At 42.5% G+C, this 19800-nt stretch overlaps 2 protein-coding genes across 3 annotated transcripts in view; both read right to left on the bottom strand.

Moving 5' to 3' along the window:
• LOC109866732 (synaptotagmin-like protein 3) overlaps positions 1 to 679 on the bottom strand; it is a 28480-nt gene extending 27801 nt beyond the window's left edge. The window contains exon 1 of the mRNA XM_020455553.2: positions 535 to 679. The gene's annotated coding sequence lies outside the window, so the exon portion shown is untranslated. The remainder of the gene's footprint in view (positions 1 to 534) is intronic.
• Positions 680 to 1352: 673 nt separating this feature from the next.
• LOC109866331 (ectonucleotide pyrophosphatase/phosphodiesterase family member 1) overlaps positions 1353 to 19800 on the bottom strand; it is a 70987-nt gene continuing 52539 nt past the window's right edge. For both annotated transcript variants that reach the window (XM_020454959.2, XM_020454960.2), the window contains exons 19-25: positions 19290 to 19329; positions 19043 to 19197; positions 17288 to 17423; positions 16973 to 17047; positions 3421 to 3553; positions 3091 to 3235; positions 1353 to 2507 (exon numbers count right to left, since the gene is read on the bottom strand). In XM_020454959.2, the coding sequence (XP_020310548.1) occupies positions 2355 to 2507; positions 3091 to 3235; positions 3421 to 3553; positions 16973 to 17047; positions 17288 to 17423; positions 19043 to 19197; positions 19290 to 19329 (837 nt within the window). In that variant the 3' untranslated portion in view covers positions 1353 to 2354. The remainder of the gene's footprint in view (positions 2508 to 3090; positions 3236 to 3420; positions 3554 to 16972; positions 17048 to 17287; positions 17424 to 19042; positions 19198 to 19289; positions 19330 to 19800) is intronic.

Genomic DNA, 19800 nt, shown 5'->3' on the forward strand with positions numbered 1-19800 from the left:
ATGGCCATTGATCTCTGCGTACGCTAGACAATGGAAACATCTGATACCTAATAGTAACCTACCATTCAATAAAATAGTCAATCCTTTCCCCCATTGAAATTGTTGATCGCTAGCATGCTTAAAGTGTTTAGTAGGACAATGGAGATATTTAATGGTGTGACTTTGACAACACAAAGTGATATCAAATGTAACAAGCACAATATAAATATATGCATTGCTTTGCACCAGATTGAGAATAAAATAAAATGTCAAACACTATGCTCACAGCCAGTAAGACAAATCCTTGCCCTTTAGATACTGTAGGTCATGTACCTCTTTAGCGTACTACTAAACATTACAGTAACGAAATACACAGGAATGATAGTCAATCAATAGGCCTAAACTGTGGATGCCACTGGACTCCTAATCATCAAGTTTAAGCAGGCTACCAAGCTGAGGAGTTCACCTCGAGGAATACGCTAGTTTCTTTATTTTATCCATAAAATGCCGTTATGGCAAACTAATCTAACAATGAAAATCAATGGTGGCACTTACAGTTACCAGCTGCATGAACCGTGTCCTCCTAAAACAGCATCTCCCCCAGAAAATAAAAGTCAGATGAAGGCAGCGTTGTGCATATGAATGGTCACCCTGAGAGAGAGAGATTCTTATGAAGAGGCAATCAAGGCAACAGTGGAAAAAAACGTCACTTTCTGCTTCCTTCCTTCCTGCTGTCACACAACTGCAGCCTTACAGAGCTGAATTCGTTTTTTTTTAAGTGGACGAGTGTGCAATTTCTTCTTTCTTTTATTTTCTTTGAGTGCCAGTTATAGGGGGCTGCTGAGTGTAGCAGTGGCAGACATGACCCAGTGCGGTTGGAATCCCATTGTGAGATGTTTTGTTGTCTTGCTGTGTAAAATGACACAGTCTCCAAGGTCATTCCTGCCCATTCTTTGTAGGGAACTGTGTACCACTGTCATTCCCGGCAGATGTGTGAGAAATTCAATCTTCGTTGCCACTTAACTGGACAATAAGGGAGGTGTTTTAGGTTAACCCATGTCACAGTGCCCCTGACTTGTCAGTTGCTTGTGGTGGATGAATATGTAGACACACTTCTGAAAAAGTGGTTGACATCTTCCAAGTCTGAATGTCAGTAGAAGACCAACTAACAGTAAGAGATTTTCCCTGTGACAGTGTTGCCCCCGAATGGAATGTTCGTTAACAACATTGGATTTTATGTACTGGATCTAGATGTTTTATTGTGTATGTATTTTTTAGAGTCATGCTTATCTTGGTAATACTTTTAGTTTCTGTCATGACACAAAGCACATGCATACTGTACAAGCACATACAAACACATTCGAAAACACTAGTTCTATCAATAATTTAATCCCAGTTGCCGACAAACTTCACTTTACATTTACAGTTACAGAGCAATAAAAAACATCAATATTAACAAAAACTATAATCAAGTCAAACATACAATGACAACATTTGGCAAGTGCGAGCATAAACATTTTCTGTTGTTTGTTTTCGTAGAACAAACACTTTTTTCTTTTCACAAAATTCTCATTTTGGCGTAAATGCCATGTCTTTCAGCCAACTCCCCAAATCACACCTCAAGAGTAAAAAAATTATGGCAGTGTTTCAGTCCTTCTGCAAATGGCCGATACAAACGTTTCCATTCCAGATTGTCCGAGATTTCCTGAAAATGTCCCAGCTATTATAATCACTTTGTCATATAAAATCCTATGGCATGAAAATGTGTTGTCTAAGACTATTCCCCTCTCTTTTCCCTGGGATGAACAAGTGGTGTTTGGGATTCAGCAGAGCAGTACATTACTTTTTGGTACAATGTTCTGGTAAAGTCTACACTGACAAAGGTCTATTATATTAGACTCATAACATGGCTTCTTTCTTTTTCCACACAAAGTCTTTATGTATGTTTAGGGGTGGCAGGGTAGCCTAGTGGTTAGAGTGTTGAACTAGTAACCGGAAGGTTGCACGTTCAAACCCCCGAGCTGACAAGGTACAAATCTGTCGTTCTGCCCCTGAACAGACAGTTAACCCACTAGGCCGTCATTGAAAATAAGAATTTGTTCTTAACTGACTTGCCTAGTTAAATAAAGGTAAAAAAATAAATTAAAAAAAGTTTAATGTTACTAGTTTGAGGGATTGAAGACCAAATTACTTTCAGGCAGTTTCTGACTTAAACAGAACTCTTTACTCCTTTTTATGCACTTAAATATAAGGATTACACCAGAACTACACATTTAGCACAAAATGTTTTACCTTCAAACTTGTGTAATAAGGCCCAATACTAAAATGATAGTACCAATAGTACCAAAACCCTCCTGACGTGACTTCATGGGATCTTAGAAAGTCTGTAAAAATGTCTTGAGCTGTAGTGTTTCCTCCACTGATATCCTGTCGTGGTAGAAGCTGAGTCCAGTAAGGAGCTCTACGTCTCGGACCCGGGAAGCGTGGAACTCGGCCCACTCCTGAACCCACTGGAAGTCTGAGCCATTCTGAGGAGACAGGGAGAGGAGGCCTTATTCACTGTAACAATATTCATAGATTATAAGCATCTCTGCAAACATTGCCTCCGGAACTAGGCCAAATACACATATACTTTCAAATACCTTAACATAATTGAGGTGCACATGATTAAGTTCGGAATATGCACTTCTGGGACTATTTCATTGGTTGCATTGTACAGGACAAACTAAATCAAGTGGTATTTAAAAGTATTTTAAATTTGCAACTGCTGTGAAATGGCTAGCTAGTTAGCGGTGCGCACTAGTAGCATTTCAATCGATGAGTCATTCGCTCAGACCGTGAAGTAGTCATTTCCCTTGCTCTGCAACGACCGCTGCTTTTTTAGCGCTATAGGTAACGATGCTTCATGAGAGGCAGTTGTCAATGTGTTCAGAGGGTCCCTGGTTCAAACCCAGATTGGGGCGACGAGAGGGATGGAAGCAACACTGTTAAACATACAGCCTCTATTTGACCCGGTTCTAATCACATTAGATTTCCTCAAAAAGATTCCAGGTGACACTATAGGAAACAATAAGAGGACAGTTAGACAGACAGACAGATGATGTGACTCACAGCACAGGTCTCAGTGTGGTCAGATCTATGGGGGAGGATGAAGGATGTGGTCTCCAGACGACCCTGGCAGTCAGCAGGGGAGAAGGACGAGTTCCCACAGCTGGTCAGGATCACATAGAAGTGAGTGGGGATGGGAGCCTCGTGTCTGCAGGATAGAGAGAGATACAATTAGAGAGGTGTATAGGCCATGGTCAATACTGTGTTATAGCATTGTATCCCCTGCTAAATGAGTTAAATGTCAATCTGAAATAAATAAATGTAATAGATTTACAACTGAGAATTTAAAAAAAACCACAGCCACAAAGAAACTCATTGTTGATGACCACTTACAGTGTGATAATTTTGGGAGCATCAAAGTGTCCATCGTAGAGCTGGTCAAAGATAGGTCCACTGACAACATTGACCCCATTCAGCTGCTGGGAATATTTCACCAGGAGGACATCATGGAAGTACATCCAAACATCTGAAAATATATTATCATATTTGTGAAGGCATGGATTTAGAACCCATATCTGACTGTCTAAGTAACTCAGTAATGTATCCAGGGCCTGTATTCACAAAATGTCTTAGAGTAGGAGTGCTGATATAGAATAGGTTTTCCCTTTTAGATCATAATGAATGTGAAGAAACGGACAGGGGGAACAGCACTCCAACTCTGAGACACTACAGGTTAACATTTTCATTTTTCTGGAGGCAGCTCTGCAGAGTGGTCACTAGAGCCACAAAGTCATAAAATCTATCCTCACTGCTAACCCTAATCTTAAATTAAGACCAAAAAGCACATTTTTGTTTTCATGAATTTTTACAATAGCCAATTCTGGCTGCAACGGGCCTATCTCAGGGGAAATCGCTCAGTTTTGCCTCCAGACAAAATACTTTTTACAATAAAAGTTCATCTGCATACAATCCCAGATGTGTGTCACCTTCCACCATCTGCCACTAGAGCGCAGTGTCTGTAAAGTTATCAACAGAATGCCTCTTCTTGGAGGCCAATAACATCAATAACACAACCTCCAACACTCTCACTTTGATCACTATGGAATCCTGAGGGTGGCATCATATTAAACAATCCTAACCACTATGTGATTCAAACTCTACGGCTACGCCCCAAATGGCACACGATCCCCTGCATGGTGCACTACCTTTGACCAGAGCCCTATGGAAGCGAATCAAAAGTAATGTACTATAAAAGGGAATATAGTGCCATTTTGAACGCAGCCTGTGGTAATCTCAATTTCACGTCAACCAGAAGCACACACTTTCCCCTCTATTAAGCAACACATCGACGGTTTATGATTAATTCACCACAAGTTGTTACAGGATGGTAACGTCACAACAACTCAGGCACTCACATCGGCATTACATGCCAAGCACAGAGTACAAAAAGGAGTGGGATTTTGAACATAACCATCTGCCTTACAATAGCATAGCAAGAACGTCCTGTTGTCGAGCCAGCAACACAGCATGGTAATTGAAGAATACAACACTGAAGAGAGTTGAGGGAATGGGCTGGGTTTTTATCGTGACCTCTATCTGGTAAATTGTGTTGAAGCACCCTACTGCACTACTGTCCTCTAAACACAATGTAACAGAGATCCTATGTCTACTGAATCAATGGCTCACTATGACCACAGTCAGATAAACAATCATAATTCACTGGGAAGCGTTTATGTAGAGACCAATCTGAGAACTCAATTGGGCTAGAAATAAGCCTCAAACACTGATCCTAAATCTACGGCTTGTTGGTAAGATTTAAAATGTACAATTTGCCTTATTTTAGCGCCCCAAAAACGTAATACTTCCAGGTCAACTGTAATATGAATACCATTGTAAAGCACAATTTCTCCCCTTTCCAGCAAAATCTATGACGAGACATTCATGCTGCCCGTCTCTGCATGATTGAAGGAGGCAATGAGCTCCGTCAGGTCTTTTTAAAAACAAGCAAAACTTTTCGTATCACGAGAAATCTACTGCGTGATACGGAAAGTGGAGATAAACTGTGTGGGGGAAACAGCTTTTTTCACCCAATCTGTCCAATTTATCACCTCTAAAATGTAAATAAAGCACTATAAAGAGTTTATATAATGTGTCATTACATACCTATTTGAAGGTTTGTATCAAATTTGAAATTGGGTTTTTAGGGTGGCACTAAAGTTATCTTCAGAAGTAAACAGTGGCTGTCACGGATTTTGAGAGTCATGATGGCTTTCAGTGATGATGCAAAAAATGAATGCATTCAGTTCAGTGGAGCCTCCCCAGAGGAGGAAGGGGAGGATCATCCTCCTCAGTGAAATTTAATTTAAAAAAAATAGTGAAACATAAAAAAAATTAGCATCATGGGGGTTCTGTGTGTTAAGAACCCCTTTCATTATCTGGGGTACACGGAAAGGTGCGAATTAAAAGCAAGAGTAGACCTTTGCCTGAGATCAGTTTCATGAAGAAGGATGAAAAGGTGAGGGCGTTCAATACCAACTGGTATCAAGCGCATAGCTGGTTAACAGAGAGCCTATCATCAAGTTGCCTGTATTGCATGTTAAGATTATTTACATGCTGAACATCTACTCTGGGCTGTTGAAAACAATTCCGAATGATAGCTTCCATCGCATCATGCATAAAAAAAAAAGTTAGATTAAAAGAGAGGTTGACGCAGGATTTTTTCCTCGCGTGCGCTCAAGTAGGCGTTTGCACTTTCCTCCGGTATTTAGTTTGAAGTTGATGACACATAATCCCTCGGGACAGACACAAGCAAAAACTCATGGCAAATGTTGCAGCAGCCTAGGCTATACCTAAACATTAGAAATCTGACATGCTGTATGGGATGAAAACGAGACAACTTTTCCGTGTGATCAACTGTAGACTACGAATAAGAGCAGCTGCATACAGCCTATGCGCCCGGTCCGTCTGGTCAGGGTAACTAATTGGTAGTCCATTAGTCCAATTATAGTCCATTTGTGTGTCAGGAAAAATGTGAATGTGATCAAATGTTTTAAGGCCTACAGTTGCATAGGCCAGAATGATGCAAACATGCATAACGCAAGCTCAGCCCTGTGAGTTATATTGTCTATGTGTCTGGGTAGAGGAAATCACCCTCCTGATCTAGTCTAAATATAATTTATAAGAACAAATATAAGGTAGCTGCAGTTTGAATGGGTTCATCCCCCCCTGTGCCAGGAGTTTTTTTCAGGATTTTAAAACCATGTGACTACTAGGAAAAACCAGTCCATCACAGCCCTTATAAAACCTTTTTACAACTGATTAATCACCGTCATACCTTATAGGGTTTAGAGTTTTCCTAGTTAGGTTAACATAAGGGAAAACTCCAGGCCCCAGGAGGTAAACATTTCCCCACCGCTCTTTGACCTATGGTGCCACCAGTCTGCTTGCAGTTGACAGTTATTGTCAGGCATGTAGATGATCAGGGCTTTATTCAGGAATGTTTCTTGAGCTACTTTAATGTGTCAAGTGGGTGACATGTGCAGCCTCTGTTTGACTTTATGAATTTTGAGAACTTCATAGAGAAACTTGTTGTCCAAACCTTGCTTGGACTAACTCATTCTTAGCTCTTTTGTCTAACTGTGTGGTGTCTTTGTGTTATTGTTTTTTGTCTTCCCAGTAAAATTCGGTCCTGTCTCTGAACACCTCAACTCACGCCTCATACCCTCCTTCAATAACTGCTGTGATCCATTTCCAACACTAAGTAGCCTTCTCATTCCCATTCCCAATAATGCTGTACTATAAACGTCTTTATTAAATGCTTCAGGTTAAAATACATTTGTCTTTGATTTTTGAAACACTTTGTGGTCTCCGTGTGTTCCGCGCCTATACCGTGGGTCTCCCATCCTCCTCAATTTGTCACGTCACCAGCCTCCACGGATTCAGTTGTACAATTGACTAGGTATCCCACCTTAACCTGTTCCTGTCCCTTTCTTGTTTTTAATCTGCGAGAGAAGTGCTACACCTGGTGGTGAGAGGCTGTACGACACAGAAGGAGTTGCATTATGGGTGCTGTACGCTACGTCATGACACGTCACCATTTAACGTACAGCGTCAGAGGGGTCGTCAGAGGGGTTTCTCCAATACTATCGGGCCATTACCATGTCAATCAACGCTTGGATAGAAACGTAGTTCACACCCCAGATTTTGATGCCAACACAGTTGCTACAGTCCCATTAGTTTTAATGCCGCATTGCGCAAATTTGTACGGAATGGGGTTAGTCAACAGTACTGATTTATAGATTTTCTGATGTGTTTTCTTGCTTGATCATGTGATATGCAATTATATAGATATGGTTAAAGTGACTATGCATATATGATAAACAGAGAGTAGCAGTAGCGTAAAAGGGGTTGGCGGAACACAATGCAGATAGCCCGGTCAGCCAATGTGCAGGGGCACTGGTTGGTCGGCCCAATTGAGCTAGTATGTACATGAATGTATAGTTAAAGTGACTATGCATATATGATAAACAGAGAGTAGCAGCAGCGCAAAAAAAGAGGGGTTGGGGGGAGGCACACAATGCAATTAGTCCGGGTAGCCATTTGATTACCTGTTCAGGAGTCTTATGGCTTGGGGGTAAAAACTGTTGAGAAGCCTTTTTTGTACTAGACTTGGCACACTGGTACTGCTTGCCATGCGGTAGTAGAGAGAACAGTCTATGACTGGGGTGGCTGGGGTCTTAGACAATTCTTAGAGCCTTCCTCTGACACCGCCTGGTGTAGAGGTCCTGAATGGCAGGCAGCTTAGCCCTAGTGATGCACTGGGCCATATGCACTACCCTCTGTAGTGCCTTGCGGTCAGAGGCCGAGCAATTGCCGTACCAGGCAGTAACTTCCGGCGTATACAGACTTCCGACGGAGATGGCCGCCTCGCTTCGCATTCCTAGGAAACTATGCATTTTATTTTGTATTTTTTACGTGTTATTTCTTACATTGGTACCCCAGGTCATCTTAGGTTTCATTACATACAGTCGGGAAGAACTACTGAATATAAGAGCAACATCAACTCACCATCAGTACGACCAAGAATATGACTTTCCCGAAGCGGATCCTGTGTTCTGCCTTTCACCCAGGACAACGGAATGGGTCCCAGCCTGCGACCCAAAACAAAGACGTCGTAAAAGAGGGAAACGAAGCGGTCTTCTGGTCAGGCTCCGGAGACGGGCACATCGCGCACCACTCCCTAGCATACTTCTCGCCAATGTCCAGTCTCTTGACAACAAGGTTGATGAAATCCGAGCAAGGGTAGCATTCCAGAGGGACATCAGAGACTGTAACGTTCCTTACTTCACGGAAACATGGCTCACTCAAGCGATGCTAACGGAATCGGTGCAGCCAGCTGGTTTCTTCACGCATCGCGCCGATAGAAACAAACATCTTTCTGGTAAGAAGAGGGGCGGGGACTTATGCCTTATGGTTAACGAGATGTGGTGTGGTCACAACAACATACAGCAACTCAAGTCCTTCTGATCACCGGATTTAGAATTCCTCACAATTAAATGTCGACCGCATTATCTACCAAGGGAATTCTCTTCGATTATAATCACAGCCGTATATATTCCCCCCTAAGCAGACACATCGATGGCTCTGAACAAACTTTATTTGACTCTTTGCAAACTGGAAACCACATATCCTGAGGCTGTATTCATTGTAGCTGGGGATTTTAACAAGGCTAATCTGAAAACAAGACTCCCTAAATTGTATCAGCATATTGATTGCGCAACCAGTGCTGGTAAAACCTTGGATCATTGCTATTCTAACTTCCGCGACGCATATAAGGCCCTCCCCCGCCTTCCTTTCGGAAAAGCTGACCGCGTCTCCATTTTGTTGCTCCCTGCCTACAGACAGAAGCTAAAACAAGAAGCTCCCACGCTCAAGTCTGTTCAACGCTGGTCCGACCAAACTGATTCCACGCTCCAAGACTGCTTCCATCACGTGGACTGGGATATGTTCCGCACTGCGTCCAACAACAACATTGACGAATACGCTGATTCGGTGAGCGAGTTCATTAGAACGTGCATTGAAGATGTCATTCCCATAGCAACGATTAAAACATTCCCAAACCAGAAACCGTGGAATGATGGCAGCATTCGCGTGAAACTGAAAGCGCGAACCACTGCTTTTAACCAGGGCAAGGTGACCAGAAACATGACCGAATACAAACAGTGTAGCTATTCCCTCCGAAAGGCAATCAAACAAGCTAAGCATCAGTATAGAGACAAAGTAGAGTCGCAATTCAACGGCTCAGACACAAGAGGTATGTGGCAGGGTCTATACAGTCAATCACAGATTACAAAAAGAAAACCAGCCCCGTCACGGACCAGGATGTCTTGCTCCCAGCAGACTAAATAACTTTTTTGCCCGCTTTGAGGACAATAGAGTGCCACTGACACGGCCCGCAACCAAAACATGCGGACTCTCCTTCACTGCAGCCGACGTGAGTAAAACATTTAAACGTGTTAACCCTCGCAAGGCTGCAGGCCCAGACGGCATCCCCAGCCGCGCCCTCAGAGCATGCGCAGACCAGCTGGCTGGTGTGTTTACGGACATATTCAATCAATCAATCCTTATCCCAGTCTGCTGTTCCCACATGCTTCAAGAGGGCCACCATTGTTCCTGTTCCCAAGAAAGCTAAGGTAACTGAGCTAAATGACTACCACCCCGTAGCACTCACTTCTGTCATCATGAAGTGCTTTGAGAGACTTGTCAAGGACCATATCACCTCCACCCTACCTGACACCCTAGACCCACTCCAATTTGCTTACCGCCCAAATAGGTCCACAGAAGATGCAATCTCAACCACACTGCAGTGTGCTCTAACCTGCCCTAACCCATCTGGACAAAAGGAATACCTATGTGAGAATGCTGTTCACCGACTACAGATCAGCATTTAACACCATAGTACCCTCCAAACTTGTCATCAAGCTCGAGACCCTGGGTCTCGACCCCGCCCTGTGCAACTGGGTACTGGACTTCCTGACGGGCCACCCCCAGGTGGTGAGGGTAGGTAAACAACATCTCCACCCCGCTGATCCTCAACACTGGGGCCCCACATGGGTACGTTCTGAGCCCTCTCCTGTACTCCCTGTTCACCCACGACTGCGTGGCCATGCATGCCTCCAACTCAATCATCAAGTTTGTGGACGACACTACAGTGGTAGGCTTGATTACCAACAACGACGAGACGGCCTACAGGGAGGAGGTGAGGGCCCTCGGAGTGTGGTGTCAGGAAAATGACCTCATACTCAACATCAACAAAACAAAGGAGATGATTGTGGACTTCAGGAAACAGCAGAGGGAGCACCCCCCTATCCACATCGATGGAACAGTAGTGGAGAGGGTAGTAAGTTTTAAGTTCCTCGGCGTACACATCACAGACAAACTGAATTAGTCCACCCACACAGACAGCATCGTGAAGAAGGCACAGCCTCTTCAACCTCAGGAGGCTGAAGAAACCAAAAGCACTCAAACTTCAACAGATGCACAATCGAGAGCATCCTGGTCGGGCTGTATCACCGCCTGGTACGGCAACTGCTCCGCCCACAACCGTAAGGCTCTCCAGAGGGTAGTGAGGTCTGCACAACGCATCACCGGGGGCAAACTACCTGCCCTACAGGACACCTACACCACCCGATGTCACAGGAAGGCCATAAAGATCATCAAGGACAACAACCACCCGAGCCACTGCCTGTTCACCCCGCTATCATCCAGAAGGCGAGGTCAGTACAGGTGCATCAAAGCAGGGCCCGAGAGACAGAAGCTGTTTTTCAATCTCAAGGCCATCAGACTGTTAAACAGCCACCACTAACATTGAGTGGCTGCTGCCAACACACTGACTCAACTCCAGCCACTTTAATAATGGGAATTTATGTAAAATATATCACTAGTCACTTTAAACAATGCTACTTAATATAATGTTTACATACCCTACATTACTCATCTCAAATGTATATACTGTACTCGATACAATCTATTGCATCTTGCCTATGCCGTTTTGTTCCATCACTCATTCATATCTTTATGTACATATTCTTTATCCCTTTACACTTGTGTGTATAAGTTAGTAGTTTTGGAATTGTTAGGTTAGATTACTCGTTGTTTATTACTGCATTGTCGGAACTAGAAGCACAAGCATTTCGCTACACTCGCATTAACATCTGCTAACCATGTGTATGTGAGAAATACATTTGATTTGATTTTGATTTGATTTGATGCAACCGTTCAGGATGCTCTCGATGTTGCAGCTGTAGAACCTTTTGAGGATCTCAGGACCCATGCAAATCTTTAATTTCCTGAGGGGGAATAGGCTTTGTCGTGCCCACACCACTGTCTTGGTGTGTTTGGACCATTGTAGTTTGTTGTTGATGTGGACACCAAGGCACTTGAAGCTCTCAACCTGCTCCACTAGAGCCCCGTCGATGAGAATGGGGTTGTGCTCGGTCCTCCTTTTCCTGTAGTCCACAATTTTCTCCTTAGTCTTGGTTACATTGAGGGATAGGTTGTTATTCTGGCACCACCCGGCCAGGTCTCTGACCTCCTCCCTATAGGCTGTCTCGTCGTTGATCAGGCCTACCACGGTTGTGGGGACAGGCTATCTAGATCATACAATTTGACCACATCAGTGCATTTGTTACAATAATAATCCACATAAAGTACAATCATGTTAAATTTGAGGCATGTGTGAAAGTGAAAACTTTATTGAAATAGTAAAAAAAGACAGATAATGGGTGCTGATCTTGCACTGTTGGAAGATTTGGCACACACTGCACTTCGCAGAGAGCGCGTTTTTAGAGAAAGTACAGATGGCTCATCAGATATCGTTTCCCAAAACCAATTTTATAGGATCTTTGGGAAGATTTGAGACCTACTTTAAAAAGGCAAATGCATGATTTAGATGTGCATCCAAGTGCTATCCACCCTAGGGTTTTTGGCAAAGGGCACTTTTCAACAGGAGCTTGCCGATTGGCATTTTGCAGCTCTTCAGGTTGAAGTCAAGAGGGGTTTCTTTGCCATGATGCCATCAATGGGTTCCCAAATACGAAAGGAGGCATAGACGGCCCCCACATCGCCATAAAACAACCATCCCAAAACGATTTCAACTATGTGAACAGAAAAGGCTTCCACTCTTAATGTTCAGGTTATGTGAAGCGCAAAAGACACTGCTTAATATGGCGGCAAGGTGGAACGCACCACTCGTTCATTCTGCAGAACAGCAATGTTCTACAGAAGGGGGCCGTTGAGGATGGGATGGTTTATTGGCGAGTGTTGCCTACTCATTTAAAGTCCTCTCTATGTTTTTCTTTTTACTGGTCAAGGCACAACTGAGCGAATAAAACCTTTTGGTTGTACTCAATCTCTGACACTAGCACCTCTATTTCAGTCACTAAAAAGGTATTCTTTTTTTCTGGTTGCGCCATTGTATTTCATGGTATGGCATTGTATATTCCCCAGGGGCTTTCAAGGGAAGATTTTGACCATATATGGCTAATTAGAGGCATTTTGAAATTGCAAATAGCCGAGGTCTTGCATGAGCACTGAGACCAATTGGTATTTCTCAATCTCCTAACGGTGTGCGTAAAAACGGTGTGTACCAACATTCCAAATTCTATTCATAAGTAGTATTTTAGAATAGTTTCTATGCAATATTGATAAATGAGGCCTCAAGTATGATTTACACTGATCATGGCCTGAAGCCGAAATGTTTGTGTTTTGTTTTCACCTTTCATTATGCACCAGGATTTTTTAGGCACCATGATGTTTTAATAAACATCTTTATTTTGCATTCAAGTCTCAGTTTTGGATTTATTCCTGTTTTCAACAGCGTGAAGGTCACCATGGCTTTCCCTGCATAAATGTCCGAAAGTAACAAATGTGGAGAGCGCACAGGAGAAAACAGACAACTTCTATAACACCCTGAATCACATCATTGCAGTTTACTTCCCAAAACAGGTGGTTAGGATGTATGCACAGCAGAGGATACTGGTGGTAGGAGCTATAAAAGGACAGGCTAACAGTAATGGCATGAATAGAAAAGTACCAAACACATCAAACACATGTTTGACTCTGTCCCATCATTCCATTCCAGCCATTACAATGAGCCCATCCTCCCACCAGCCTCCACTGATGCACAGGATAAGGAGTGGATTTCACTTAGACTCAAAGAGCTGATTTAAAAAGCAGACAGAAAGCCTTCAGTGAAAAAGACTTGCCTTCACAGCACACTGAGGAACAAAACCCAGAGAGATCAGAGATTGCTATATTGTAATTACTTCGCCACCATGGCCTATTTATTTCCTTAACTTACCTCATTTGCACTCACTGTATATAGACTTTTTGTTTTCTTTTGTTCTACTGAATTGTTGACTGTATGTTTTGTTTATTCCATGTGTAACTCTGTGTTGTTGTATGTGTCGAATTGCTACGCTTTATCTTGGCCAGGTCGCAGTTGCAAATGAGAACTTGTTCTCAACTAGCCTACCTGGTTAAATAAAGGTGTTCTCAACTAGCCTACCTGGTTAAATAAAGGTGTTCTCAACTAGCCTACCTGGTTAAATAAAGGTGTTCTCAACTAGCCTACCTGGTTAAATAAAGGTGTTCTCAACTAGCCTACCTGGTTAAATAAAGGTGTTCTCAACTAGCCTACCTGGTTAAATAAAGGTGTTCTCAACTAGCCTACCTGGTTAAATAAAGGTGTTCTCAACTAGCCTACCTGGTTAAATAAAGGTGTTCTCAACTAGCCTACCTGGTTAAATAAAGGTGTTCTCAACTAGCCTACCTGGTTAAATAAAGGTGTTCTCAACTAGCCTACCTGGTTAAATAAAGGTGTTCTCAACTAGCCTACCTGGTTAAATAAAGGTGTTCTCAACTAGCCTACCTGGTTAAATAAAGGTGTTCTCAACTAGCCTACCTGGTTAAATAAAGGTGACATAAAAAAATAAAATGAAATCAAAGCAGCAAGGTCAACATTCTACCACACCAAAATCCCCCCCAAAAGAAGAGGGAGATCCCAGCCACATGGTACCATCAAATTAAATCCCTGACCAGCACTAAAAAGACCATCTCCATCGGGTTCAACCCAGACAACCATTCTGTCATTGCCAATGCTATAAATGACAAGTTTTCATCGGTCACCACATCATTACCACCACTAAACCTGTCAGACCTACCTGCATTCTTGCCAGCTATGCCACTCCCTACTGTTGAACAATAGGAAATGCACAGGAGACTACTCTTCGTTCCAACCAGAAAAGCCCCAGGTCCAGATTCATCAGGAAATTTCTAGTTGAAATATCCATCCCCCCTGACAGTCATCTTCAACACCTCCCTGTGTGAAGGAGTAGTTCCACATCAATGGAAAGAGGCAATAGTGGACCCCCTGCCAAAAAGTAATCTACTGAGCCTTGACCAGCTAGGGCCCCTCTCACTCACGCCTCTTCTGGCAAAAATGTGTGAAGGTTTTGTTGCTGAATGGGCAACACAGGATACCCAAAATAACCATCTCCAACCAACAGTTTGGCTGCCTGAAGGGATGCTCAACCACCCAGTACCTTGTAAGCATGGCAGACTAGCTGTACAGAACAGCACACACCAGGGGCACTTCCAGCACATGGGTCCTGACAGACTAAAACAAGGTCATTGATCTTGTGGATCACACCATTGCAAGTATCTGTCAGACCAGAGATCATGCCATGGATTTGTAACTTCCATTCCGTCTGTGGCCAAGTGACAAAATACCATGAGACTCTATCCTGGGCCCAATAACTCTCCTATGGCCTCCCCCAGGGCACACCAATTGGTCCAAATGTGTTCGTGGCTCACGTCAATGGTGCATCAGATGATATGCTAACCAACTCCTGGGCCTTTGTGGATGACCTGAACCTCATTGAATCAAGACACATACAGTTGAAGTCAGAAGTTAACATACACTTAGGTTGGAGCCATTAAAACTCGTTTTTCAGCCACTCCATAAATGTCTTGTTAACAAACTATAGTGTTGGCAAGTCGGTAAGGACATCTACTTTGTGCATGACACAAGTAATTTTTCCAACAATTGCTAACAGACAGATTATTTCACTTATAATTCACTGTATCACAATTCCAGTGGGTCAGAAGTTTACATGCACTAAGTTGACTGTGCCATTAAACAGCATTGAAAATTCCAGAAAATGATGTCATGGCTTTAGAAGCTTCTGATAGGCTAATTGATATCATTTTAGTCAATTGGAGGTCTACCTGTGGATGTATTTCGAGGGCTACCTTCAAACTCAGTGCCTCTTTTCTTGACATCATGGGAAAATCAAAAGAAATCATCATAAATTGTAGACCTCCACAAGGGTTCATCCTTGGGAGCAATTTCTAAACGCCTGAAGGTACGACGTTCAGCTGTACAAACAATAGTACGCAAGTATAAACACCATGGGACCACGGAGCCGTCATACTCCTAGAGATGAACGTACATTGGTGCGAAAAGTGCAAATCAATACCAGAACAACAGCAAAGGACCTTGTGAAGATGCTGGAGGAAACAATTACAAAAGTATCTATATCCACAGTAAAAACGTGTCACGCCCTGGCCTTAGTATTCTCTGTTTTCGTTATTATTTTGGTTAGGCCAGGGTGTGACATGGGGATTTATGTGGTTTGTTTTGTCTGGGGTTGTTTGTAGTTATGGGATTGTGGTTAGAGTAGTACTCTAGGTAAGTCTATGGTTGCCTAGAGTGGTTCTCAATCAGAGGCAGGTGTTTATAGTTGTCTCTGATTGGGAACCATATTTAGGCAGCCATATTCTTTAGGTCTTTTGTGGGTGATTGTTCCTGTCTTTGTGTTTGTGGCACCAGATAGGACTGTTTCATTTTTTTCACGTGTCTTGTTTTGTAGATTGTTGTATTTTCATCTTTATTAAAGATGTACAAAACTAACCACGCTGCATTTTGGTCTGCTTCTCTTTCACCAGAAGAAAACCGTTACAAAACGAGTCCTACAGTGGGGCAAAAAAAATATTTAGTCATAAATGTATTAATTAATTAAAAATCCTACAATGTCATTTTCTGGATTTTTTTTCTCATTTTGTTTGTCATAGTTGAAGTGTACCTATGATAAAAATTACCGGCCTCTCTCGTCTTTTTAAGAGGGAGAACTTGCACAATTGGTGGCTGACTAAATACTTTTTTGCCCCACTGTATATCCAGACTCTGCTTGCACTGGAACACAAGAGAAGTGACACAATTTCCCTACTTAATATTGCCTGCTAACATGCATTTCTTTTAACTAAATATGCAGGTTTAAAAATATATACTTTCGTATTGATTAGAAAGGCATTTATGTTTATGGTTAGGTACATTGGTGCAACAACAGTGCTTTTTTCGCGAATGCGCTTCTTAATTCATCACTCATTTGGCGAAGTAGGCTGTGATTCGATGATAAATTAACAGGCACCGCATTGATTATTTGCAATGCAGGACACGCTAGTTAAACTAGTAATATCATCAACCATGTGTAGGCAATCTAAGATTAATTGTTTTTTACAAGATACGTTTAATGCTAGCTAGCAACTTACCTTGGCTCCTTGCTGCACTCGCGTAACAGGTGGTCAGCAAGTCTCCACGTGGAGTGCAATGTAAATCGGCATCCAGAAATGCAGATTACCGATTGTTATGAAAACTTGAAAATCGGCCCAAATTAAATCGGCCATGCCGATTAAATCGGTCAACCTCTAATACATCATGCAAAGAGACACTGTCCTGATGGCTAGTCCTAAATCCCTTCTGTGGAAAGTTATTTCCTGAAGCTTCATCTCCATAAGAAAACAAAAATACCCTATTGAGTGTTTGAGCTATTGCATAGCACTGGATACTTTTCTGTCTCTTTGCCAGCTAGTCTGACCTGCTCACCTTTAAAGGCAGGATACATGGGCACCATGTTGCTGGTAAGTAATGACTCTGCCTCTGTTCCATTGGCACCCAGATCTGCATATAGAAACATGAACATAAAATCTCTAACTTAAATAAACGCAGACACTTTAAAAACTTCAATTGATTTTAATTATCAACTGGTCTTTAACATTTTTATGAGACATTCCTGATCAAGCATTGGCAGCTGCTGCACAGCTGGCTATGCATGTACACTAATGTGGTATTTAGCAAAGGGTGTGAGGGAGGTGATAGGTGATAGGGGTCTAAAAACAAAAAACGTCCTTATGTACTTACTGGGTGGATGCAGCAGGCCGTAGGACAGGGCAGGGTTATCCCTGTATCTGACACAGTTCTGACTAGAGAGCGGTGCCACACGGACATCTGTACGGACACATGCCTCTGCTACTGGACTCAGTGGCTGGACATTGTTCTGATAGGAGAGGAGAGAGAGAGAGACATAGAAAGAGGTTGTGCTAGAGACACTATTTCTGCTTAATGATTCCAGTTCTTGAGATCATGTACAAGTTGTGTGGAGTTGGTTTCTTTCGTCACCACCTTTTTGCCCTATACAAGGTGTCGAAAGTATTCCACAGGAATTCTGGCCCATGTTGACTCCAATGCTTCTCCCAGTTGTGTCATGTTGGCTAGATGTCCTTTGGGTTGTGGACCATTCTTGATACACACTGGAAACTGTTGAGCGTGAAAAACCCAGTAGCGTTGCAGTTCTTGACACAAACCAGTGCGCCTGGCACCTAATACCATACCCATTTTAAAAAGGCACTTACATATTGAACAAGTGACATTAATAAGGGTTCAAAGCTTTCACCTGGTCAGTCTATGCCATGGAACGAGCAGGTGTTCTTAAAACCTCTAAAAGTACAAGGATAACATATTGAATTATTTTAGGATGGTCATACGACGGATAATTTAGCTATTTGATTTAGAATTTTAGGAACCTTTTAGGTATCAAAACAACACTTATAGCCCATGGAAATGCATTTAATAACACATTCATAAATGCCAAAATAAATCCTAAGGAATAAGGTTTTGAAGTGTCTGTCCTATATCTTCCATCCGTTTGTCTACCTTCAGAAGAGTCCCGTGACATTTGTGGGGGTTGTAGAGCAAAACGGAGAACACCATCATGTTCGTGAGAGTCTCCCGTTTCCATAGAGTAGTCTTAACAGTTTGTAGATCATTCGGACGCTACAGACGTTTTCTTGAGAAAACCGATTTTCAGGATGTCTCATGGTCTAATAAACACCGCTGTAGCTCGGCCATCTTCCACCACAGATGTGGAAGGCCGACATTGGCAGATGCAGTGGATTGAGACGTAGTCCATGCAAAAATATCTCTAGCTTATACTGATGGAGATTTTTTTATTATGCTACTTATGGTGTGTCAATAGACTTTTAAGGATTCATGTTTTATATAGTGTGTATAGATAGTGCTTTTCTGCTTGCTTAGATAATAAAAGCACAAAAAAAACATACATCATGTAGTTGTTTCCTTCCTTTTAGACAGATAGTAAATGGAATAAAAGGAGGATGTTGCGAAAGCCTGAGATAGTTAAAGAAAAATATATACTATAGAGAGACGTCCTCTCTCCATTAAAATCAGCTCTCAGTACTGATTTATGGTGAGGTTCTCACCACATAATGAGTAACACAAGATGCTGTGAAAGCCAGCACGAGTGGAGAAGATCTACAGCCAGCTAGCAGGGTCTGGGCGGCAGCTCAGCCCTTCACACCAGCACTTCATACATAGCTTTTACAACCTCCTTCATGTCCTAGCCAAAACACTAACAAGAGAGCAGCAAATACAGCCAATGCATCTCCAACACAACACGCTATCTATCTTTAGACATAAAAGAAAGTGTAATGGTTCAGAGATGGTTCAGAACTACGCTCGCATGATGGGAAACATTTGTTAAAATTCTGAAGACTTGCATTAGCTCCCCGGAGCTAATACCTTGGGTTTAGTTTAGCAGGCTAACACACACACCATGGTATGAACACCGGTCGCTCACACAAGAAGAAAACGACTCACCAGTGGGTTAATTGTATAGGCGACCCATAACGGCATGAGAATATCTTTGCTGTAACCGTTGACGTAGTCGGCGTGGTGAAGGACGCAGTAGTCTGCATTCTCCTGGAGAACTCGAGGGATTCCATACGGTAGGTGAAGAGCCTTGGCTCCGGAATCTGAGGGAGGGGAGGGCTTGATTAAAAATGAAATCTATAACAAAATAGATCCATGATTACGCTATTAAAAATAGACAACAGTGTGTACTCACTGGAATTAGCCTTGATGAGTTGCCTGTTCATAGTCTTCTCCTGAAACAGGCATTTTCAGCATGTTAGTGGGTCTCCTGTATTTCAATTAGTCAATTTATGTCCTTCTAATGAGTGCTGCTGGGTTATCAATCATACAAAGTGAGGATAAGTATGATTAATACTGAGGATTTGGAGCATTAACTTCTTTGGGACTCGGGGGCAGCATTGAGTAGCTTGGATGAATAAGGTGCCCAGAGTAAACTGCCTGCTACTCAGGCCCAAAAGCTAGAATATGCATATAATTATTCGATTTGGATAGAAAACACTCTGAAGTTTCTAAAACTGTTTGAATGATGTCTGAGTATAACATAACTCATATGGCAGGCCAAAACTTGAGAAAAAATCCAACCAGGAAGTGGGAAATCTGAGGTTTGTAGGTTTTCAAGTCTTTGCCTATCCAATATACAGTGTCTATGGGGTTATATTGCACTTCATAAGGCGTCCACTAGATGTCAACAGTCTTTAGAACCT

This window comes from Oncorhynchus kisutch, linkage group LG21, assembly GCF_002021735.2.
Source record: "Oncorhynchus kisutch isolate 150728-3 linkage group LG21, Okis_V2, whole genome shotgun sequence".
NCBI classification, from domain to species: domain Eukaryota; kingdom Metazoa; phylum Chordata; class Actinopteri; order Salmoniformes; family Salmonidae; genus Oncorhynchus; species Oncorhynchus kisutch.